This window comes from Alligator mississippiensis, chromosome 2, assembly GCF_030867095.1.
Source record: "Alligator mississippiensis isolate rAllMis1 chromosome 2, rAllMis1, whole genome shotgun sequence".
Taxonomy (NCBI): domain Eukaryota; kingdom Metazoa; phylum Chordata; order Crocodylia; family Alligatoridae; genus Alligator; species Alligator mississippiensis.
The window spans coordinates 273,143,081-273,168,569 of NC_081825.1; the positions used below are offsets into that span (position 1 = coordinate 273,143,081).

The following is a 25,489-nucleotide window of genomic DNA, read 5'->3' on the forward strand; positions in this document are numbered from 1 at the left end:
AAGAGCATGGCAATCTCACCCTTGAGTATGTTGGCCTAGTTCAGTAGTTTTCAACTTGTGGTATGTGGACTCCTTGGGGTCTACAGACAATGTGGACGTGGGTCATGAAAGGGGTCATGAAAGATGACTATGATCAGTCAAATGTATGCGACTCCCCACACTTACAATTCAAAGGGGTCCACACCTCCATTCAGAAAAATGTTAAGGGTCCACAAATGAAAAAAAAACAGTTGAAATCACTGGTCTAGTTCACGTACTTTCTTTGCTCTAGGATGCTGTGTAGAAAAAAATAGTATTTTTGAGGCTGGAGAGTCCTATTGGTTTACTGTTTTACAGATAAGTACTTTAATGGAACCTTACAGAAAAGGGGAAAGGAGACAGCAAGAAGAGTGACTTTCAAAGCAAAGTAAATGTGCAAGTGTGACTATGAAGGAATACAGAGAAAGACGAAGAGAAGTGCAAAGCATTGTGCTAGAAATGAGGATAAGCCTGGAAAAAAGAGAAGCAAAGATAAAATATAATGTAACAGGACAAGACAATACAGAACAGAAAAATGCTTCCCGGCTTATCTTAAAAGGAAATTAATCTTTTTAAAGACAAAAGGAAAGAGACAGGTAATAGAGGAGTTAGAGAAATAAAGGAATTAAGAAGGAAGGTCAGAGGTAAAGAAGACATCAGCAGTAAATCCTAGAAGGTTAAATACTGCATGTTTGTTTATTATATGCATTATTCTGTTTGCTTGCTTGCTTCAGAAGCACTGTTTTAAGCTCCACTGTGCAACAGAGGTGCTGGCAGAATGCTTTTTTTGTTCAGCGTTTATTTGAATTGGTTCAAATTGCTGGGCTGGTTTACTTGAGCAACTCTATTGGGCAGTTATTTTTCAAATTTCAAACTGCATTTCTCCTTGTGGTCTGAGGTCATATGGATGAAACTATATCATTGCTAGTACTGGTCAGACTGTTAATCTGTTGTTCTGTATCATGATAGTCAGAAACTGCTATCTGATGTACTAGAGGAATTTTAAAGACTTCCAAATTCACCTTGCGCAGGGGTGTCAAAGATGCAGCCTGTAGGCTGGATACCGGCCTTGGAGCCTTATCATGCTGCCTGTGGGTCTGACTGGCCCCACATGCTGCATACAGCACATACCAGTTTCAGCCTTATATGTTGCATGGAGTACACTAAACTGAAGGTGACATATGCACTGTATGCAGCACAGGGCTAGGTCAGGGCATGCACTGCCTATGTCAGACCAGCCCTGGACAGTAGACTGGGGGCTGGTTCACATTGGGCCCAGAACCTGGCTCCATGTGCCAAATCCAGTATGCAGGGCCTATCTAGTGTGGGCACCACATGAAGCACGTGTCCCAGACTGGCTTTGCCTGCCATGTACACTGCATGCCCTGGACCAGCTTGGCATGCCATGCACTGGGCCAAGGCCTGCTGCATGTTGCAGTCGAGGCCAGGGTACACACTGCATTCAGTACCAGCATCAGAAGGACCCTGCATGCTGAATCCAATATGCAAAGCTAGTATGTGGGCCAGTCCAGCCTGCAGACCAGCTCTGTACCCCTCATCTGGCTCACGTGACTGAAAGTTTGACATCCTTGATCTAGCCAACTATGTGATACTATATGTGGAGGGTATGAGAGAATTCTACAGTCAGTCAGCTTGTGTCCTGAATTATGTGATTTGATTGAACCTGTCACAGCTTGCAATTAAAAATGTTGTTAATGATTGCAACTTGATCCCACCCAATTAAAAAAAAGACAGTAGAACTAATACTAATAGATCTGTTGGTGAGAGGGGTTGTATGTAAAAAGTCTGGTTGTAGGCTCTCCACTTTCTATGAACTAGGAAATCCTAAGGATATTTTAGATGCCATTGTTCTACTCCAGCCCTGATTTATGAACTTGAGCTCACTTGCATTGCAGCTTAAATTTTCTCTAGCCCTAACAGTAGAAGCCTCCTGGAGGTGAAAACAATCAAGACTTGCTTGCCACAAAATCTTTCATAATGCAATAGTTAGGTATCTGACTTCTCTCTTTTTTTTTGCTCTGTAATCCAACTGAACATTTTCATATGTGCCTGATACCAGCTTTCTTATAATCTTACATATACAGAAGTTGATTGGTATTAAATTGGAAGTTCTTTGTCAGTCAGTCCTTTGCATTTAGGTTAATTTATATTTGGAGCCAAAGTCTAAGTTTGAAGTTATTGGCCAAACTCCCACTAAATTTAAAGGTCCTAGAGTAGGCCCTAAAAATGTAATTTAGCGCCCACAGTTATCCAGCCAGTGCCTTTTTTTATTTTCTCCCTTATGTGGAAAGCTATGTTTTCACTTGTTCTTAAGGAAGGCCTGAGCTCCTACCTTCTTGCCTTGTTTGCTTGTACTATTACACAGTCAATTAATCCAGAATCTAGCAAAAGTCAGGGAACGAAGCCATTTGCCAAAGGCTAACAGACACTACAGCTCTGAAGACACATGACAGAATTTATTTAAGGCTTTTGTAGAGAGCTGTGTGTTCTGCAGAGCTTGGAGGTTTATTTTTAGGCTTAGAAATACTTTTGGATTAGTATAGTCTTCAGTCCTTTTAAGGCTTCAATTTTTTCAGTTAATAAACTAAATTATGTTATGCTCATATGCATTTAAGGTCCTCAACATTTTGGTTGGGCCCAGTTTTGAATAATTCATTAAAAAATAAAATAGAAAGTTGTTCCCTTGAGGAAGGTCCAGCCTTCTACATGTTTTTCAAAACATCTCCCCATGTTATGATGGGATACACTGCCTATTCTAGTTCCTACAAGTGTATCAGGCAGTTTAATTGCAGTTACCTAGATAGTATGGAAAATTGGGCTTAGGGCCTTGCTTCTGAGTATGGAGTTGGATTGGTAGAGTTGGTAGAGGCTTAAGAGACTAGGAGGATCAATGCCAAGCTGATGGGGGAAGAGAGGAGAGAAGCAAGTCTGGACTTCTAAGGTTGGGGGATGTTTTGATATTTTACTTCATGCCCAAAAGAGAGAAGCAAACTTCTTTTAAAACTACGCTGGTCATTGGTGAGGGAGACTTTTCCTTGAAACAGCATTTTATTTGCACAAAGCGAATGCATCTATCTAATTTCTTTCTGTGTGTTTTTCCACAGCAGTTGGATACAGATTACTTCCATGTGAAGGAGAATTTTTTTTCAGAAAATCAAGAGTCAGTGGCATCTTTTCCTGTTCCTTACGATTTGCCTCTGGAACAGTATGGAAGCAAAGGTAAGTTATACCTGTGAAAGATGGAAAAGGCTTGAGACAAATTAGTTCCTCTAATCTACCAATGACATAAGTTAATTGTCTTATTTTTTAAGGCAGTCAAACTTCTTGTATTCCATTATTTCTGTAGACATAAGTGAATCTAGCTCCATCCCCTGCCTGGCCCCAGCCTCCCAGCACTTAAAAAAAAAAAAAAAAAAAAAAAAGCCCCACGCTCACCAGCTGAAGCAGCAACGATTGGGGGCTCGTGGCAGAGCCTTCCCACACAGCACAGGGCAGAGGGGGACAGTGGGGAACACCCCCCTCCCACCCCCCATCCCGCTTGGCACCAAAGCGGCAACTGCTGCATTGCACAGGTGCGGTGCAGTGCGGCTCTGCAGGGCGCTGTGCACCATCTGGGAGCTGGGGTGTCTCCACCTGTCAGCCAGAAATTAAACACATCTTGAAGAGCAGGGGTGTCAAACTAGCCTGATGCCCCAGACTGGATCTGGACCATGGGACCCCTTGGGGCCCTGGGGCTCAAGGAGGCAGTGGTGGTAGCACTGGCCGCTGCGGTAGCAGTGGACAAACTGCTGCGGGCCAGGCAGTTGCTTTCTGTGCCGGGCCACTCCCTCTGCTGGCAACACCCCCAATTTCTAATAGCTGAGTGGGCTGGATGGATCTGCTCTGCTGGCCAGATTTTTGATGCTCCTGTTCCCAAGTTATCTTCCTCTATAAAAATTCCTAGCTATCATAATTAAAATGCCCTCTTCCCTGCCCCCTACCCCTTTTCCAACTACAATTCTGAGATTTCAGTAGTTGTATATTTAAACAGCCAGTTTCCAAAGAACTTCAGCTCTTAGCTGTCTATACCCAGTAATTTATATTTCCTGAAGAATTCTGTTTTGACTGTGTGCCTGCTTTGGGGGTGTCAGTTCCCTAGTACAAGAAAAATCAGAACCTGCCATTTTAAAGAAGTTTGGTCTCGCAGGTAGGGGCAAGCCATTCTAATTAAACTAACCATGAGGGCCTCGCTGCTACATTTCCCCGTCATCTTCCTGAGTATGTTTGACCTTGCTTCCTTGGGAAGGGAGCCGATTGCTCCTCAAACGCTTACTAGAATAGATGCTCAAAGCATGTGTATTGGGTAGGACAGAACCACTTCAAAATAAACAGCCTTTGAGAATTTCATCACCGCTCTCCCTGTTCAGGGGGATGCAGTTAGGTCAGGACAGAAGCAGCTGACAGAATTCTGTATAAAAGCAGAAAATACACAGTGAGCAATTATCCTTCATCCAAGGAAACCATATTGACTGATTCCTATTTCTAGTGACAGAAAGCCTCGAGGGATTTTGTACAAACCTGTAATCATGAGAGACTAAAGAGCTGCACATACTAGTTTCATATAACCAAGGAAATCCCCATTAACTGGAGATGTGAATACATCAGAATTCAGGAGAATGGCTCAGTGGGCTCATAGTTTCTATTACAAGGTCCATATATAGAAGAAAATGAATTATTTTGCACAGATTCCAGTGCTGGGCCAGATATATGCCAAGTGGTCTGAAATCTGGATTGTACCTCCTTATCATAACAGTGAAAATGAAAGGATGGATTTATTAGAATATGAGACTTTTTTACCCAGGAAAAAAACTGATTCAGGAGAGGAAATAGATCCTCTTGGAGTAACTTCACCTGGCGTATAAGTTGAGCATCGGGCAGTTCAGCAAATAGACCCTAGCTTCCATCGTGAAAACAGTTCTCAATTACACAGGGGAAAATGACACTAGAGGAAAGACTGTGTCTACCATGTGTAGTGAGAATCTCCTCAGGAAATGAGCGCCAAAAGCCCCTTCTAGCTAACTTTAATGGCAGTTCTATCAAGTCAAAGTACTGTTATATTCTATAGCAATGAGTGAATTTGGTCCCAATTCCCTTTTTAACAATTTTCCTCATAAAGCAGTAGTGAGAAAAGTGATTCTGACAAAACACTCTTTACTCCTAAATTTGAGCACTGCTTGAAAAATGTGCCCGGTCATTTCATTAAGTTCAGACTTCCTGACTCCCAGGGACAACCTAACTGCCTGAGGCTGCTGGGCTCTTGTAGGTAATGGGTTTCAGCATAGATCCTAAATTCAGACAGATCAGGCAATTTCAAGCGCTCTCAAAAGCTGGTCTATCATAGCCGTCTCTTTTCTGGCTCCCCCTCCTCCCCACCTTTCTTCCAAGGCTTTTTGAAAAGTACTGCCAGTTTCACATGAGACAGATAACTACTTGGTTTCCTATTATTTGCATTGTTATTCTTCCTCCCACAGAGATGGATTATCCCATCTTGACTAAATAATAATCATAGCTTGAGATGTTGATTTATTCACTGAAATGTGCTAATGGGCTTAAGATGACACTGATACCATCATTATAAATGATTTTTTTTTTTGTATAAACATATCAGATTAAAGTACTTCTGCTGCTTTCTTTTAGCTTTCAGTTAGCATTTCAGGCTGATGTCTTTTGTGCTGTCTACAATGTAATAAGGTTTTGCAGAACTGGTGCTGAGGATTGTAAATTGTACCCTGTTTGCCAGCTGTTATCTGGAGAGGCTTCTCCCACAGGGAAGGTAGCAGGGCATTATGTTCACCTGTGTGTCACTGCAGTTCGTAATAGTGGAGCAGCTTCAAGTTGTGGCTGGAGCTCTGGGAGACTGATTGGGAATATTTTATGTTCATTTGCGTTGGCTGAGAAAATAAGCAAGATAAATTGATTTTTGAATGCTTGAAATTGCCACCAAACAATGGTGGTAGAATTGATTAGCTCACTGAGCAGGTGATCCAAAAAAAGTATACTAGGAAAATGAATGTGAATTGTGTAAGGGATTTGGAAGACTTGGAGAAGGCAATGTTGCCCTTGATAAGAAGGATGCAGTTGCCATATGTGAAACAGGTGTGTGAGGCTAGGGTGGTTAGATCCTGGGTGACCAAGTTGTTAGCAGATGGGCCAGGAGCACAGCACTATCTCTCCCTCTCCACTTGGAAAGGTAAATGTCTTCTCTCCAGTGCAGGCCCTTGATCACAATTATCCCCTCTTTTGTTATCCAGAGATTGGACTCCTGCAGTGCATTCTGCCCTGCTCCATTTGGGAGCTCAAGGTAGTGCAGAATGCTGCAGTCTGCTTAATTCAGTGGAGCTGCACAGTGAGAACTCACTACATCGGTGCCCTGTGATCTGCCCTGGCAGGCAGTAGTTTGACTGAACTGCAAGGTTTTGACTCAGCGTAAATCCTTAATTAGTTTGGGACCTAGTTACTGAGAAATCTTCTCTCCTGGTGATCTATTGCCACAGTTGATCAGCAGAAGTGTTAGAGCTGGAGTTTCCTCATTGTAAACCAGAAGGAGCCACTGCTGCATTGTTTGTGAGAAGGCCAGTGTTTTGAAACTAGCTGTCTGATGTAGGCTGCCAGATCTCAGGGGAATTCACCTTCTAAGTATGCTGCAAAATCTGTTCTTTTTATTTTTCTCCAGGGTTGTTGAGGAAGCAACAGGTTGAGGTGGCACAGTAATGGATAGTTCTTTCTCTTGGGGCCTAGGTCTAGTCTACATTGCTTAGTTTTGCCAGGAGAACTTCAGTGCTGCAGGCAAATGTGAGGATATGTTTGTATTCATAGCCCCCTTTCATTCTGTCTGCAGAGCATTGCCTGCTCTGGGAGGAACAGAAACCTTCTGTTGCCACAGGGAAACTGTCAGAAGGCGTATGCATATTTCCTCATGCTTTCTGCTGCCAGCAGTGTCCCCTTTACCAGTTAGTGCCTGCCAAGGCGAGTGCAAGCAGAGCTGCTGTAGTGAGGCTGCATGGCCCTGGTATGAACTCTTGTGCATCTGTCTGCCATTACAAGGCCTAACCTACCAGGCAGGCACTTAAAATATTTTTCTTCATGTCCAGAGAATGTAATAAAATGTAGAATATTCTGATATTGCAGGAAACCAATTAAAAGGGAGCCATATAATTGACAGAAACAGTGATAAAGTTCAGCAGAACTTGCTGTTTTTTGTGAATAAAGAGTTCGGTCCAGTTCGGCTTCTTTCACCTGTTACACACACAGCGTATGAAGGTCTGAAATTGTCTGCTTGGAAGACTAGGGATGGCGAATGTCATGGGAAGATTGGATCACACTCATTGAACTGTGCTGAAACCTTCACTGTAGCATTTGGTTGTCTTATGCTACTTTTGGTCATCTCTGCTGACTTCACCGGTTCCTGTTCCCTCCTGAATTATTCCATTGACTCCATGGGATGTTTCTAAATGCATAATGGCCATACTATTACTTCCAAGAATTACTTTCTTGGCAGGGTGAAACTACCTCACTTCCTAGTTAGAAGAGATTTGATCAAAAACTAGTAGCAAATGGGATTGAAATTTGGTTTAATATAAACTTAAGTACAGTACTGTGAAAAATGAGCAATAAGCCAGGCAGTTCATTACATATGCAGCCTTTGACAACCATTAATTCCAAAACAAAATGGAAAACTAGAATTAATTTCACAGCAACCATTATATTCTTACCAAAGGGTCCTGTTTGTTGTATTCAGTATTCTGTTGCAGCACCATTACAACGAAGAACAGATCAACCTTTCCCCTGTGAACTGTGATATCTGTGACAGACTTTGTTCTTAGAAACTCTTGCCCTGAACTCTATAGCTACTTCTGATTGAATGTCATTCAACAAGAGCCTATTTCCACTCTAAACTTCCCTTGGCTTTTAGCACTTAGTGCAAGTGCCTGGGCAAAATTGAGATTATTTTAGGATGTTTGCTTTTATATACTTGTGTTCTTTTTTTTATCTCTAAGTAGAGTCATCTATTTAAAGGCCTGAGATGGTTTTGGCTTTTTTTCCCCATTAGTGCTGGAAAGAAGAGATTAGTAGTCCTCCAATTTAGCTAAAAGAAAATCTGTGTTGTTACTCTAAGTCTTATGTCCACATTTTCTACTATATCAAGGAAAAGAGACCAGAAGGAACGAGGAAAACTATAAGGGCAGCATTTGTAGCTCCCTTATTCTCAAGCTGCCATGGTACTTGCCTAATGGCTGCTGTAAATTATGATAGTTAATGCAGCAAAGAATTAACAAAGAGGAGTGCAGTTACAACATGCCACTTACCTGCCCCTACCATGCCCCTCTCCTGTCATTCACTCTGAATTGGCAGAAGAAAGGTACTTGGCAGAGGAATCTGCTCTGCCAACTTTATGCTGGTTAAGAATTTCTCTGGTGATAAAGAAGTCTGAACTTGTAAGTTGTGGCCAAATTGTATCCCTTTTTATGCTACTGGGGTGGCACAAGGAGGGACAATATTGTGGTTGAGAATCTGGCCATGAGTGCATGCATGCATGTATGTATAATTTTAAAAATAGGTTATGCTTTGGATCAAGACCCCACTTACAAGTGATCAGTAGAACCAAAAAAATAGCTATATATGTGCTTGGATCACTGGTGTACGTTGCTGTTGAAAGACACAGAGCACAAACTTTTATTTAAGACTAATTGCTTTTCAGAGGACTCCACTAATCCAAAAGAATCAGTACTGCCTGGCAGAGAGATGTTATAATCCTGATCTTTAATGATTAAATTATATTTTTTGTCCATTTTTTCCTTCATCTAGCATGCCGGATCAGAGATAAATGTTGCTGGTCAGAAGCTGGTTATTCCAGTTCATTAAAGGTTTTCACATTGAATGTTTAAACTTAAAAGCTATTATGAATGATGAATTTGCAGTAATTAGCTAACTGTCTCTCTTCACAATAGCATAGTTAGATTGAAATCTTCTATTAATGAATTGAAATTTAAACAATGAGGACTAGGAAAGAGTCACTTTTATCTTGTAATAACCTCCTTTGTAAGTGTTACATGTGGTTTTACACATTAAGTGCTGCTTGTCTTGCTTTGAGCCCATAGGGTAGAAACAGACTTCACCTTTCATTGCCTTTGTACTGCCATAAAATTTTTTATGGCTGCACAGAGTCCAAGCAAACAGATGTCCACACCCCTTATGCGTCAAATGCCCCAAATTTGTGGCTGATGTAGAGGTGGAATTAGTTTGTTACTTTTTAGCAACATTTATCTATTTGCTTTGTGGTGGGAGAGCCCAGCCTGGAGCTGCTCATACTTGCTGGCTGTCCCAGACAGCTGCTTCAGGGGCTTGAGGGGACCCGATCCTGCATACCCTGGGGATTCTCATGCAGGATTAGGCCCCTCCAGCCCTGTGAGTGCTTGCTTTGCTTTTCTGTCTTACAGAGATGTGCTCCGGAGAACAAAGAATCTTGCAGCTTGTCTCTTTTAAGCTGCTGGTTTCCTGCTTGCAGAAACATGCCCTGAGATTCCCCAGGGTGTGTCTGCAAGTGGGAAAGTCAAGGTTTCCCCTCTTACAGAGACATACCCCAAGGTTCCCTGGGGTGTGACTCTGTAAGAGGGGAGGGGAAAGTCAGACAGACAGACACTCCCAGGATTTGAAGGGTGTGATCCTACATGGGAATTCCTGGGGCGCACAGGAGGAGGCTCCTCAAATCCTCTGGAGAGCATATCACTTGTTGTCCTGCAAGTTCAATAGGTGATGTGTCTTTTGCCCAATGAAATAGATCAGTTGATCCACTTCATTTGGTGATGTCTGCTTCTAACCATAGAGTTTGATAGGGACAACCAGGTGTCCTTCTAATACCATTAAAGAACTGGTTCATAGCATTTCTTTCATAAGCATTAGGAATATGCTCAATGGTATACAAAACATTGTAGAGGACACTTTTTCCCTCCCCTGAGAAGTTGACAGTAGCACATAGTACTTGTTTACATTGATATGAATGAAAAAGCTCCATTCTCTTCAAAGGGAACCAATTCAGGCCATAACTAGTACAATCCAAGTGTGATATTTAATCTGTAAAATCCTGATTTACTCTGTAAAATGGGTATATTGATATTTCATCCTGTTTTAGTAGCTAACTTGCAAATTGCATGTGATTATTTATCATTTGTTTTGAGATAAGTAGTTTTCTTTAACAGTTAGGATCACTAAAGACCCTTTGCCAATAACAGATTGCACTGATAAATATAAAGCTGGTTGTTGGGCACCTGTGGAAAATACATTAAATATGGAGTCATAGACAAAGGGAGAAAATATTATTTGGGGGGGCTGAGAATGCTTGCATGTGCATGCACCCCCCCCCCCCCCAGCAGGTAAGTCTGTTGTTGGGAAGCGGTGTGGGATGGCAGCTCAAAGCCCCAATGGTGATGGAGGGAGTGGGGCAGAGGCAGGGGATGGAGTGAATGGGGCCCTGGGGCTGGGGCGGGTCGTGGGATGCTTGGAGCCCAGGTAGCTCATCCAGGGGTGCAGGGGGGCTCCCGCTGCTGTGTGCACATGTGCACTATGCCCCCCATACCTGTGCTCAGGGTGGAGGCGGGCTACCACTCTGGGCTGGACTCTGCGCCTCACATATGGCAGGCACATGGCGTCATACTGCTCCAGGGTAGTGGCAGCAGGGAGCAGAGTCCAGCCTGCAGCAGCAGCCTGCCTTCACCCTGTATGCAGATCTGAGGTGCATGTGCCTCCTGTGCGCTCCCCAGGAGGTGATGGCATAATAGCTCAAAATACAGTCTTGCTCTTGTATATTGTGTGGGGGAGGAGGTAGGTGTGGAGGGGTGTGTGTGCAGGGTATGTGGTTGGGGTGTGGGTGTATTGGGGGTGGGAGTGTGTGGGGCCTGTGGGAGGGTGTGGTATGTTTGGGGGTGGAGTGTGGGGGGGGGGTTGGGAGTGTGTGTGGGAGCTATGGGGTTATGGTGGGGAAGTGGGAGCATGGGGGGAGGGCTGTGGGAGAGTGGGTGTGTGTGTGTTGGGGTATGGTGGGGGTGTGTGGGTGAGCCTGTGAAAGAGGGGTCCTTGGAGTCCCTGGAACGTGCAAGTCCCTGAAGCTGCATGTGGTGGCCCCATAGCATGCAGCTTCCCTTGCTCCCACCCCAGTCCCCAGCCACATATGGTGGCAGCATGCAGGGCCATCCTCACTCAACCCTATAGCGGATAGTGGCCATCCTCACTCAACCCCTTTCTCCCTGTGGGAGTGCCTGGCCCCGGCCCGGTGGGTCGAATTTCCACTCTTGCAGGCAGGGAGGCTGGGAACAGCCATGGCTGCACAGAGTCCAAGCAAACACGTCTGTGGAGGTGAGGCGAGGGGACCCCCCGCACTGGAGGCTGCAAGAGGCAGTGGCGCCGGCCCAGGGGCTCCCATTTGAACTCAGCTGGCCCCGCCCCCAGCCCACACAGCCAATCAGTGCATGCGCAGTTGGGCAGAAGCATTATGGACAGACAGACTCAGACTTTTATTATATTAGAATACTAAAAGTTATAGTGCTAAGCATAGTGTTTGGATTAATAACCAACTGGGAGATACCAGCCAGTGATTCTGCTGACTGGTTCATCATTGTTTCATTATAAAACAAGTGGAATATTATAAAATGCATTTCACAATCCAGGGGTGTAGGTTGTAGTCGTGTTGGTCTAAGGACATAGGCAGACAAGGTTCCTTGGGTGAATCTGATATCTTTTATTAGACCGACCCAAATAGTTGGAGAATAGTTATTAAGCAAGCTTTCAGGTTCAAAAACCCTTCGTCAGGCTAAGGAAGCTTCAGCAGTTGGTATGTGCTCTTCCTGGATGGAATGAAAAGTAAAGAAACCAGAGGCTGGGCCGGGGAGTCAGTTGTCAGGCAGATTATAATGTGTCATAAATCCAATGTCTATATTTAGTCCGTGATTTTTAGTATCCAGGAGGTTGATGAAGTGGAGTTCATAGGCTCGTCTCTGGGAAGTGTTGTGTAAGTTTCCCTTGAGGATCAGGACTGAGAGATTGGAGAGAGAGTGGCCCTCCTGTGAGAAATGTGCCCCCACCGGTAATTGGGTATTTCTGTCTTTGATAGATTTCCAGTGTGCATTCATTCTGGTGCGCAGTTGTTGTTTGGTCTCTCCTACATATTTTCCATCAGGGCATTTGGTGCATTGGATGAGGTATATTATACTGCTAACTAATGCACTAAACATTAAAGTTACATTCTGATAAAATTTGCGAGTACTTGGTCATATAATGAGAATATGAAAATATGTGACATTGTAAAAAATATATTTAGTGCTTCCAATAACCATATTGCAAAGTACTGAGGGAAATGTAATACTTGATTCAGGACACAAGTTCAAAGGCTTGAGTTGCTTAATTCCTTCCTGATGGGGGAAAAATAGGAAAACATTTTAAGATTGAGTCAACAGGAAAATGACAAGCCATTCATAAATTTTATAAGGTAGTTTAATGAAAATTTAAGCAATATTATTTTAAAGTTGTTGCACATTTCAGCTGGAAGGATCAGAAACTTTCTCATCATGTACCTACAATGCCATGTAAATTCAACTTTGTCTGATAACAGCAATGCAGTCCATGTGTCGCACCATAATATGCTGAAGGTAAACTTTGATCCAGAACATTGTGGCACACCAGAAAAGTTCCAGGTGATCTGTATAATCTCAGAAAACAGATTATCTTTCTTCATGGCTTTATTTATTTGCCTTGGCCAAAAACAAAGGATAACAAACCGCACGCTGCAAACTGTTTAGAATTCACTATTTCAACCTTGGAAGGAGAAAGGGTTCAAGAGACTTAGAGCCACACGGGATTGCAGATTCAAAGACATTGGGCGTTCCAAACCTGATGGGTGAAGCCACTCCATTCAGCTTTTGCTTTTCAAAAAGAAACACTGTTCGTGTGAGCTAGGGTGCACAGATGGGTGTGAGGGAAGTTGCATCAGCTCAGGTTGGTAACAAACAAACTCTTCCTTTTATCAAACATTTTGTGAAGGAGTGTTTGAATGTTCAGTCCCTGATAACATGATTGTAAATTGACAGGAAATAAACACAAATGTTGTTCAGGCTTGCTCAATATTTGATCACTTGTAGTTTTAAAATACAAGGTGCAAGTAATATGGGAAGAGAATCATGGAGAGAACAGTAATTGTAGTTTGTGCTTTATTCTTCTTGAAGTAAATTCCCACTGTATTGAGTTTTTTGTTTTGCTTTTTTCTTTCTGGCTGTACATACCGTACCACCATATGCCAAGCTTCATGAGAACATGAGGTTTCTAAAAGGTTTCTTTGCAGACTTTTGACATATTATTATACTATGTATCCTATTAGCAAAACAATAAGTAGCAAATAATACCATAGTTCACATTATCTCATGCTGTAACTCCATGTTTCTCAAAGCATGTGGGATACTCCCAGAATGATAAGCGAAGGGCACTTGAACAAAATTCTGTATTGTTCTGTAGAGTCTCAGCTTTCGTTTAAAATTAAATAAACAGATAAACACGCTCTTGGGGTGTGAGAAAACCATCCAAACTGGAAATAAGTGTAGTTGATACAGTACCCTCTGTCAGAGATTGCAGAGAACCTTAAACAAGAGCTGTGAGGCAGGAACAGCTCCAGTCAGAACCATGGCACTTGACTTGGATGCCAGTGATATTTTAAGTATTAGTGTTGCTATTTCACTGCTCATCAAGTAGCATCAGCCACACAATCTACATCAGCAATTCCAGCAAAGTGTGTGAGATAAACCATGTAGTGAGACTTGTATAACCAATTAGCTGGAAAGGTGTTAAAGATGCATATATTAAGACGAGAGGATGTTTCATGGGAGGGCAAAGTTCCTTCATACTTCTGAAAAGGGAGGTTGCTTTCATAAATCTGGGAATCATTGGCTTGATGCATCAAGGAGCTATTGAGTCTCTTGCTCTTGCCATGGTATTTCATGGCAACAAGTGGATAACCACATTTAAAATCACATTTAGATATAATTATTGTTTTTTTACATTAGAATTATTATGCAATTAATAAGTTGACTCTATGGCAATCCCTTGCAATCAATGATCATTGTCTTCCATGATTCTTTTATCTTTGGGTCCAAAGATGGCTGACAAGGCCATTCTGGGACTGACAGACTCTGCTGCAACTCAGGCAAGTGTTTCTATGTGAGGTGGGTGGCTCTGGATTCTTGATTCAGTCTGTGGCAGTGCACCTTTGGGTGCCTGCCCCTTTAAGGGCAGAGGCAGACAGCTAGCAGGTGCCTGATGGCAGCTGCCATTTTGAGAACAAGGGATATAAAGGTCGCAGTTTGCTGCTGCCAGCCCAGGTGGAAACATCACCTGGTGAGCTGCACCAGGAACATCAGAAGGTAAAAGCAGAAGCCTCTTGGCCCTGGGCATGGCCTAAAACCTCACCCTGCCAGGGAAGGGTGACCTAGTGGGGCCCCTGGTAGGGCAGGAGCCCCCAGGAAATGCCAGGCCAGTTACCACCCTGGTGAAAGGTAGGTCGGGTGCCTTAACCCCTAGCCCCCACAAGTTGGTGGGTATGAGGGTCAGGCACAGCTGTGGCCACCTGAGCCCTAGGGGGTGGAAGACCCCAGGAGAAGTGGGGCCAGGCACGGCTGTGGCCACCTGAGCCCACAGGGGAGGAAGACCCTGGAGGGCCCTGTTCAGGGGTAGTTGTGTGGCTCTGGAGAGAGGGCAGTTGTGAAGACCCTGAGAGGGCAGGGATGTAGGTGGCCCCGCACAGAGTAGGATTGAACGGGAGTAGGCCTGAAGGGCTGTGCATGAGGGGGGCTGAGTAGGGCTAAAGTGGGAGTAGGCCTGAAGAGCAGTCCCAGGGGCGCGTTGAGTAGGGCCAAACCGGCAGTAAGCCTGAAGGGCAGTGCGAGGGCCAGCCCCGTGAATAGTTGAGTGTGAGGATGATGAGAAGACCACAGGGTGGGGTGGGTTGTAGAGGCCCTCAAGTAGGCATAGGAGGAACCCCACATGTGAGGAAGAGACCAAAGTATCTTTGTGGATGCCTATGGCCGTAGTTTGGGCCAGAGGCCGAGTGGGGGTCGTCAGCCAGAGAGTTAGGAGCGAGTCCTGACCCCAGTAAGTCCTCCACCACAAGGAGGCCAAGTGTGGGTTGAAAGAAAGGCCTAGAGGTTGAGCACAATGACCTGCTGCTCCAGGGAGGGAGTGAGTATCCCTGTGAGACCTTGGAGTACCAGTCATGGTGTGAGTTATGAACATCACGTGGATGCCATCTGTGAGGCATGGGCTGCAGTGTAGGGGAGGTTTTTGAGCTGCAAGTAACGCCCCCTGGTGTCCTTCATTTGTGGCAGTCCTGGGAGATGGTCTCCCATAAGTTGACATCATTGTTGCATTTTTTCAAGTTGGCCTTGAGGGCATCCTTCTTTCTCTGCCCTTGTCTTGAGCATACACCTTGACTGAGCTGGGAGAGTAAAACTTGCTTTGGGAGTCTGGAGTCAGACATCTAGATGAGGTGGGTGGCCCAGTGAAATTGATGATCATCACCTTGAGAAAGGCTTGTGAAAGGATGCTAACATTGGTGCGTCTGTCTTCCCACTGGATTCAAAGGTTCTTCCACAAGCATCATTGATGGTACTTCTCCAAGTTTGAGGTGTCTCCTGTACATTGTCCACATCTCAACTCCATACAATAAGGTGGGGATCACAACTGCTTGATAAACCATGAGCTTGGTTTGGGATCTGATGTTGCAATCTTTAAACACCCATTTCCTTGAGTGTTTGACTGCTGCACTTGCACATTAGAGGCAATGTTGGATTTCTTCATCAGCGTCAGCCTTCTTTGAGTGATGTCTTCTGAGGAACAAGTAATACTCAACATTCTGCAGACCTCACCATGAATCTGAATGACCAGAGCTAGGGACTGCTCATTAGAGCTTGTTGATGGAAGACCTTCATTTATGTTTTAGGCCCCAATTCTCCCTCCCCCAAAATTTAGTTGACACTCATTTTTACTAGGCACTCTACTATGATAACTATTGAAGTATTATATGTAGAGAGACAGTGTGGTGAAATGCATTCATTACATAGTAAGGCTGGTGGATGGCAGCATTTGTAACAGATATTTTATTTCTGATATCAGACTCAGAAAGCATGCATGACTTTCAGGCAGAACTTTGTTATAGTGGATATGAGCATCCAAGATTGACTAGAAGGGTTCATTGTCTCTTTTGTTTTGTTTTGTTTTAATGTATCACTGGTAATGTCTCTGTTTAGCTTTCAACTGAATGAGGAATTCTCAGGGGAGATTTCAACGGTGCACTGGAAGTTTGGTACCCAACTTTCATTGATTATCAATGGTGTATCATTATCCTTTTATTTTTGAAAATTATCCTACCACATACAATTGGCAAAAGCTTCTCAAAAGATACTGTATCTAGGAATTTAGAAAATGTTCAAATAACCACTTTACTGGAAGGGACCAGGGCTGGAAATCTCCTTTTCCTGGTCCATTTCCTGCCCTCACATAGTACAGTTCATACAAAAAAGAAAAGGGCATTTATTCTGTGAAAATGAATAAAGTGCAAACTTCGAGTTTTCTGGTGCTCAGGCTTGTGTGATGTGCTCTTTTCTGAGGTCTGACTCCAGGGATCAAATCAAAACTGTCTAGGTCAAGAACAGATTGATTCACATAAAACCGGATGAAAAGATTGCTAGCAGCTTCAGCAGGCATTGGATCAGGCCCGTGCTGAGCCACAAGGTTTGGATCCCTATGGAAGTATCTTCAGAGTTCAGGTTCAAACAGACTGATCCTCTGGATTTGGGGGGGAGAGGATGGCAGGTAGCTTGGAGGTGGAGATGAGGGAGACTCAGCAAGGAGACGGCTTTGTCTCTGGTTGATTTTAGTTCTGACAAAATTAAAGATGCCCTAGAGAATTAAGTTCACACAGTAGATATAGCATAGGCCACAGGGCAGCTTTCACTCGTGTGCCTCAGCTGTGGTCTGAAGGGAATGAAAGATCTTGCCATCATCGCATCCTTGATATTGCTCACGTAGTGATAGGGATGAAACGGGCAAGAAACAATGTTGTCTAGCTCGTGCTCTGATCCATCAGTCAGGACAACTGAGTTCTGCTAGGTTGCTGTGTAGTGTTGGAAAGCCTCTCAGACTGTTTCCCAATATGAGAGACGATTTTGAGCTTCCTTTGCAAAGTGCTTTGAAATATATGGATGACAAGTTCTACGTAAGAGCTAAGCATGACTTTGGTAGGTATTCGCTATCTGTCTGGGCAATATCCAGCCATACCTTCCCAGCAACTGTTTCTCTCTCCCTATCTAACTCCAGTGAACTGGATGCATGTAAATACCCTTGTCAAGATATTACTTGAGGCACCCCTCAACAGACTCAAGACACCCCTTGATAGACTTGAGGCATCTCTCAGTGAATGCCAGCTTAGTCTTCATTCATTTTTTGTATGAAAACTAATAAAACAATTCTTCTGTTGCAAAGAACTCAGAAAGATGCCAACAGAGCAGAATATTTTTAATGCTGTGGATTCTTATTTGAAATCTCTAGGTTTATCTTGTGAGTCATGGGTGTAAACTTAACAGTGTTAACATTGTGTGGTACCCTTGAAGGGATCTCAAGGCACCTCAGTGTGCCATGTCACCATGGTTGAGAACCACTGGATTACACTGGATAACCTGGCAGCTCTGTACTGAGAGTGGAGCTGTTAGGGGTTAATTCTTGGTGGCTCCATTCACAGCATTGAGCCACTCTATTAATTTCAGTGAGACCCTGGAGCCGAGGGAAGAATGCTTTTCCAGGCTCCCTGGTCTTGCCACATGGTGTCTCCATGCTGAGAGCAGAGCTGCCGGGAGCTAATCCTCAGTGGCTTTGTTCTCAATATGGAGCCACCGTGTTAATTTAAGTGAGATCCGGGAGCCATAGATGACTGGTAGGGGGTGCATGGAGGAGCACGTGCCCCCCTGTTGGCCAACACTGATGCTGTCGGTAGGGCTGGTGCCCCCTGTGACAGGGTTGGCATCTTCTGCGGATGCCTCCCAGATTCAGGAGGCACCAGTCACTCATGCCGGGATCCCAGGGAAGAATACTTCCCCAGGCTCCCTGGTCTTGCTGTGTAGCAGCTCCATTCTCAACACAGAGCTGCTGCGTGGTGAGACAAGGGAGCTGAGGGAAGCATGCCTCCCCTGGCTGCGTGGTAGCTTTGAATGTAAGTTCTGGCAGCTCTGCACTGAGCAAAGAGCCACTGGGCAGCAAGACCATGGAGTCAGGGAACCATGTTTCCCCCAGTGGTATTGCTGTATTTAAGCCACACAGTGCATCTGCTCTTGGGGAAGGGTGGGGAGATGGGTAATGAGGCTGGGAGCTGTGCATCCTGGGATGCTGAAGGACTGCAAATTAAGCATTTTACTCCCTGGAACTAACTAAAAATACCCTGGAATGACCTGGGTAAGATGGAACAAAGGCAAACATCATTTGAATTGACTTGTCTTTAAAAAGTTTAGAGGGTACTTAAAACAGGATAATGCCTGTTAATGTGTGAATGCTCCTGTTTTAAGTGCCTTTCTGACTATTTGAAAGTAACCTGTAATACCACCCTATGCAACGTGAATAAGAATATATTTTACATTTCAGTTTTTCCCCTAAATCCCCTTCTCTCTTCCCATGTATATCTTTGCACTGTAAAATATGGGACTATAGTCCTCCTCCAGAGATTCACACTTAACTCAATAGTGAAGGCAACAAAAGCATTTTTAATTGCCTTGGCACCTGTCTCAGAACATAGTGCGTTGTTGTATAATGTACACATTAATTACCCTCCCCTGCTGTTGTTCTTCTCTTATTCTGCTATTTAACATTTTACATTTGAAGAGAATCTTAGCTAAATCCCACAACATTAAAACATGTATAGTAATAACTAGACAATCAAGTGACGCAAGTCAGTGATTAAGTCATCCTACTTGTCTGTCTAGATCATCTTTACCTACCACAGCATTGCAAGTTACTGCACTGCTTTAAATATACAGCTGCCAGAAAAGCCAGCCCTTGTTGTTTTGATAATAGAAGTGCTCTGTATCATTCTCATATAAAATACAAATCATATTGCACAGACTAAAAGCTAAACAGTCACTGCTTTTCCTCTAGGACTGGAGAAATTTTCTCTGCTGTATAGTATTTATACATATATGCAATAGTTAACATGCTTAGTGTTTGGGAAGATGCAAGAACATGAAGTAATTAATCCCCAGAATGCCTTTCTGTAAAAGGACCTGAAAAGGGCACTTCATGTCCGAAACTTTGTTCAACATCTCTTTCAACTAGATAGATGGTCCAATCAAAGATATCACAAAAAATCCTTGCCTCCCTTTAAAAAAGGTAAGAACTCAGGATCTCATTTGACAGTTGAAGAAACAGAGGCAGTCCAGTTTACACAGAGATATCATTTATGGGGCAAGTAACTCTGAGGTTCACCTCAAGGCATTGTTTTCTCATTCCATTAGGAGATGCCTAGAGGACCTGAATCAAGTTTGATTTCTTAAATCAGCTGATATCCTGAGATGCACACAGCTCTTGAAGTCTTGAGATGCCCACAAAAATCCATTGCTCTCTGGAGCTGTTGTGGTTCAGCACTTCTCACCTTCTCCTTTCTCACTTTGAAACACTTGCAGAGGCAGGAATGTTTCCATTAACAGCCATCCCTGAGAACTGGGAGGGGGTGGGGTGGGGTGGGATGGAGTTTTAAAGTTCTGGGAAGTCTGCTGCTTCATACCTTGAGAGTAGTTTTGTCTTTATTTGTAATCCATTCTGAACCTTCCTGGGAACAGCAGTGTATAAATTGAATGCATGAATGAGAACTGTAAGAGGGAATTTACAGAATTCAGTGTTTCTTGAAGCAGCATTAACTCCCTGTCTCATTTCTGGTGACCAGTATCACGCCCATCATTGTAGCAACTTCCTGACTTTACCTTTCTCTGTCCACACCCCATCTTTATACTTGTGTACAATCCCTAGCCCTTGAGTGTCTGAGATTTTTTGCAAGGCGAGAAGGAAGGATGAAACATATCAAACCTATGCGTTTGCGCCTCTCTAGGGTGGCGTTCCTGTAACCGAGGGCCTCTCCTCACCTGAAAACACCTTTCCTGTGAAATAGTCATTACTGCCCATGTGAATAACTAAAATATCCCTAGGCTGAAATCCTCCCTTACGTTGCTATTGAATCAAAATGTCTGCTGTCTATAATTTTACAACCTATGGACCAAAGTAAGCTCTGCTGCATTAAAATTTGTATAAGCTCTCTCTGACATACTTTTCATCAGTGTGTGTGTAAGAACATCAGGTTGTCATATTTGGATTGAAAAGGACAGCCATACGGAAAAAGCAGAGCCTCTTTAAAATACCTGTCTTGGAATCTCACTCTTAGCAAGACCTCAGTAAATTTTCTCAAACAACTGAATTTAAGAGTTGGATTGAAATACTAACTACAATCAAATCGGTGGCAGTTTCACCCTTGATTTCAAGGAAGGGGTTAGGATTTCACCCATGTGCATATTTTTTGTTTCTGTTTTGTAGACCGCCCATGGATTTGGAATATCCCCTACACCAAAGCACCGGATACTCATGGAAACATGTGGGTTCCATCATGAAAGCTCCAAGCAAACTCTGAGATTACAGCACCTGACACTTGAGCCTACTGTCAAGCTGTGAGACTGATTCACTTCCGATTTTAAGATGTGAAATTGTATGTTGTTTAACCAATTTTGTATTTTGTAAACACATCAATAATATTAAAGAGTGCTTTGAGAGAGAATGGGAAGTGGGAATCCTTAGCGAAACTGTAGTCACATTCCTATTTATGGACTTCCTAGAAAGTAGGGCAGTGTATTTTTAAATGCTGTTTTCTATCCTCCTTTTGTGGTGGAGGTTACACTTTGAAAGGTGTTAAAATGACAGTGTTAGATATATTCAGAGGTTCCCACTGATTTCAGTCAGAATATATTCATACCTGTTAGTATTCTTCTAGACTGTTATTGGGCCCTTGGTGATGGCTAAAAGAGTTTTGTATGCATAATTAAGTAAAAAGTGAATAAAAGGCATTTTTTTACACTTCCCATCAAAAATGGAACTGGCCTGTTGCTTTCTCCTCTACAATAGTTAGTCCTCTCCATTAAGAGGGTAGGTTGCTCCCATAAATGCTAGTATTTATTGGTTTTAGCTTCTCTAAGTATATTTATTCCATTCATTTCCTTCCAATTGTCCAAATTGTAGTCAAAACACTAGTGCAAATAACTAGACCTGGGGTCTGGAAAGTTTTCTTAGGGGTGAGATCTGTGATGTGGTGTCAGAGCTGCTCCCCAGCTGCTACTCTAGCTTGCAAATCTCAGTTGTACAGTGCACTCTCTCCAACTTCCCACTCCCCTCACCTTTCAGTTCAGCTTTGGTTTGGATCCCGGCCAAATCTGCCACATTTGGTTGGGATCCAAACCAACACTGATCTAGTGCTGATGTTTGTATCTTGCAATCTCTCAGTACACAAAGGACACAATAAATTAATACTGCTTTAAGTAGTAGTGATTTAATGCTCCTTTTCTGGACTTCAGCCTACTCCAGCCTGTTTGTTAGACCTACCTCTGCTGCAATACTTTCATCAAATTAGTAAGGCATCAGTATAATCAAAACAGGGAAAACTTGTAATTTTTCCTGCATCATGCCATGTTCCAGCCCCTACTTATCCTGGTAAACTCTCTCTTCTGCACTCTTCAGGTCTGTTACCAGATAGTTCCCCTGTTTGGAGTCTACTTGATGGCCCTTTGTCCATGTTGTTATTGTAATTTAAATTTATATTCCACCCTATCCAGAAAGGCTCAGGAAATGGGCAACAGATGGAATCACCTTCCATGTACCTTGTCTTTAGTGCAGAAATTGTCTAGTGATTGCTGCAATCACTGGATGTAACTGAACAAGTTTGACTGCATATATGGAAGCTGTTCAAATGGTCACGGGTCTCAATAGCCTGCTGCCCTTTTCTAAAGCCAGAGTGAAGTATAATTTCCAAGTGTGCATATGGGACTTTGACCTTTTCTGACCTAGAATTTCATAATTCAGAACTCATTTGAGTGTTCTAATAAACTACAGTAGTTACAAATCCATGTTCTTAGAATGTTGCAACTAAGCAAGTCTCCACGAGGAGCATTTGTCATCTTCCCTGAGACAAAATGGAAGACTTAACTATGACTCTGAGTTCCACCTTAATCTGAGGTAGTCGAATCTTGCATCAGACACAACTGGTGCACCATAATTCTCTGCCTAAACTTGTACACCACACTGATGAAGTTATAACAGATTAAATATATCATTCTGTTTAAAAATTCCTCCTCGAGCTGTGTCTAGTTGTCATCCATTAGGAAAGAAATAAAAAAAAAAATTCTCTAAGTTTATTTTGTCTACATAAAGGGATTTGGCTGTTCCCTATTGAATATTTTGAAGCTATAAATATGATGTTAGGTAGTTCATGTTTTGCAGGTGGCTAGTAAGACCCAAAAAGGAAACTTAGTGTGACATATGGTGTGTATTCAGGAAACAACTCAGCTTAATGATTATTTCCGTCTTCTTCTTAACTAAATAGTGCCATCAAGTTATCAGTAATTACATTTACTATATACCGAAAGATAGAACCTGTCAACATAGAAACAAACTATAATATTTAAGTGTCTGAACTATTGGCTTATAGATAAAGAAGTTATTAAAATAGTCTTTGAGCAGTGTCTGGCTTCAATTTTAATTTTGAAAAGTTGGTAACATTAAAATTAAGGTCTTTCCCCTCTAACTTACTGGTTTTGAAAATGGCCTTGAATGTGCAGTTGTAGCCAGTGTACAGAGCAATTAGAAAGGCTAGCTGTGCATATGCCAAGTCCAGTTTTTTTACTTTATTGAGGTAAACGTGCTTCTTGGTTAACAGAGTTGAAGGTTTTCATGAGGTCAAAGAAGGCCATATGGAGAGTGTTATGTTGTTCCCAGCATTTTTCCTGCAGCTGGCAAGTTGTGAAAATCATGTTAGTTGTGCCTCTTGATGCCCTAAACCCACACTTAGATTCTAAGGGGTGCTCTTTAGCAAGTGGAAGGAGATGGTTCAGGAGAGTTCTCACAATGATGTCTCCTGTGGTCGACAGCAAGGAAATCCCTCTGTAATTTCCATGGTCAGACCTGTCTCCTTTCTTGAAGATTGTCCCAATCATGGCATCCCTGAAGTCATGTGGGATTTCCTCATCATTCCAGATCCTTAAGACGAGGGCACGGAGCTGTGATGTGAGCTCCTCTCCCCTTGGCTTAAAGATTTTTGGCAGGGATTCCATCAGCTGCAGGTGCCTTGTCATTTTCATCTGCTTGGTGGCTTTCCTCACCTCATCAGGGGTTGGAGGGATTCTGAGATCATCCCTGACTGGGTGTTGCAGGATGGAGTTGAGAACACTGGTCAACAACAGTCTCAATTGAGAAGAACTTCAACATGTTCCTTCAATGGGCATTGATGGCTCCACTTTCCTTGATCATGTCTTCTCCATCTTATGCTCCAACCATAGATGGCTTTCGTGGCACTAAAAAAACTGCACATATTATGCATGTCAGCAAGATGTTGAATTTCTTTCCCCTTGGCCTCCCACCACCTGTTCTTCACATTGCAGGTCTTCATTTGGACCTCTGCCTTGGCTTGTTGGTGATTCAGTTTCTTTTGCCTGGAGTCAGTGTCATTCTGCCAAACACAAAAAGCCTTGCGCTTGTGGTCGATCAGCCTTTTTTCCCCCCAGTTATTTTCATCAAGCCAGTCTTCGTGTTTCCTGGTAGAGAATCCAAGTGTCTCTTCACAGACACTGATGACAGTGGACATGAAGGCATTCCAAAGGCTGCCAACATTCTCTCATTGTTACTGATTGAAGTTCACCAGCTTTTCATTGAGGCACTGGTAGAAGAGGTCAATGTTGCCCTTTTATCAGCATTCCTTCTGCTGTAGCCATCGTTTGGGAGCCAGTTTGAGTGACATAACCAAGCAGATGAGTTGGTGATCAGTCCAGCAATCATCATCAGCTCCTAGCATAGTTTGAGTGATGCAGACATCCTTGTGATCCCGGGCACGAACGATGACATAGTCAATTAAGTGTCAATGCTTAAATCACAGGTGTTGCCATGATGTCTTCTACCTGGCTTTCTGGTGAAACCTGATGGTGAATCTGTTTTGCACATTTGGTCAAGAGGAAGATGCCATTGGCATTGACTTTTCCAATTCCCTCCTTGCTGATGGTTCCATTCCAGAGGTTCAAGTCCCTTCTGACTCGGGCATTGAAACTGCTGAGCAGAATAAGCTCGTCTCCCTCCAGAATGTCAGAAAGGACTTGGTCAAGGTTGGCTTGGAATTCCTCTTTGGATTCAAGAGTTGGGGCATAGATGCTGATGACAGCGGCATATTGGCTTCCTGCCAGTTTGAGATGAAGAGTCATGAGGTGCTCATTAATTCCAATTAGGAACTCTGCCTTGGTTTATGAATGCATTCTTAATGGCAAAGCCAACTCTGTGGAGTGAGTCGGTGTTCTCCTTGTTTACCCTTCCAGAAGAAGATATAGATGCTTCCTTGCTCTTTGAGGTGCCTATCTCTTGTTCATTGGGTCTTGCTCAGTGCATCAATGTCAGTGTTGTGTCTCCTGATTTCTTGAGCCACGATTACAGTGTGGCATTCTTAGATGTTCACTATTAGGATTGGTCATGAGGGCCCTGATGTGCCAGGTCCTGAAACTGATTGTGTCTTCGTTGATTTTGACCACAGTAAAGGTTGATCCCACTGGATGTGGTTATCCAGTCAGGAAAATAGTAGGCAGATTTAATAGATTTCATAGATTTCATAGACATTAGGGCTGGAAGGGACCTCGGAAGATCGAGTCCAGCCCCCTGCCCAAAGGGCAGGAAGTCAGCCGGGTTCATAGGATCCCAGCAAGATATGAGCATCCAGTTTGCTCTTGAAGGTGTTCAATGTAGGCGCTTGAACCACCTCCGGTGGCAGGCTGTTCCAGACCTTGGGGGCTCGGACAGTAAAGAAATTCTTCCTTATGTCCAGCCTGAAACGGTCTTGTAGTAGTTTATGACCATTCGACCTAGTCGTCATCCCTTGGGGCGCTCTGGTGAACAAACGTTCCCCCAGATACTGGTGGTCACCCTGATAAACTTGTAGGTGGCCATCAGATCACCCCTGAGCCTGTGCTTTTCCAGGCTAAAGAGCCCCAGGGCTCTCAGCCTGTCATCGTAGGGTCTGCTTCCCTGACCTCTGATCATGCGCATGGCTCTTCTCTGGACTCTCTCAAGCTTCTCCACATCCTTTTTGAATTGTGGAGCCCAAGAAAAT

General features: G+C 43.4%; 1 protein-coding gene across 3 annotated transcripts in view; it reads left to right on the top strand.

The window, feature by feature from the left end:
* The window catches only part of TDP1 (tyrosyl-DNA phosphodiesterase 1), a 121,201-nt gene extending 99,977 nt beyond the window's left edge, over positions 1–21,224 (top strand). For 2 of the 3 annotated variants that reach the window (XM_014596502.3, XM_059723163.1), the window contains exons 15-16: positions 3,144–3,258; positions 20,677–21,224. In XM_014596502.3, coding sequence (XP_014451988.1) covers positions 3,144–3,258; positions 20,677–20,750 — 189 coding nt within the window. In that variant the 3' untranslated portion in view covers positions 20,751–21,224. Of the gene's footprint in view, positions 1–3,143; positions 3,259–20,676 lie in introns of those variants that run through there. The other variant, XM_014596508.3, reaches the window with a different exon arrangement.
* Positions 21,225–25,489: the final 4,265 nt, after the last annotated feature.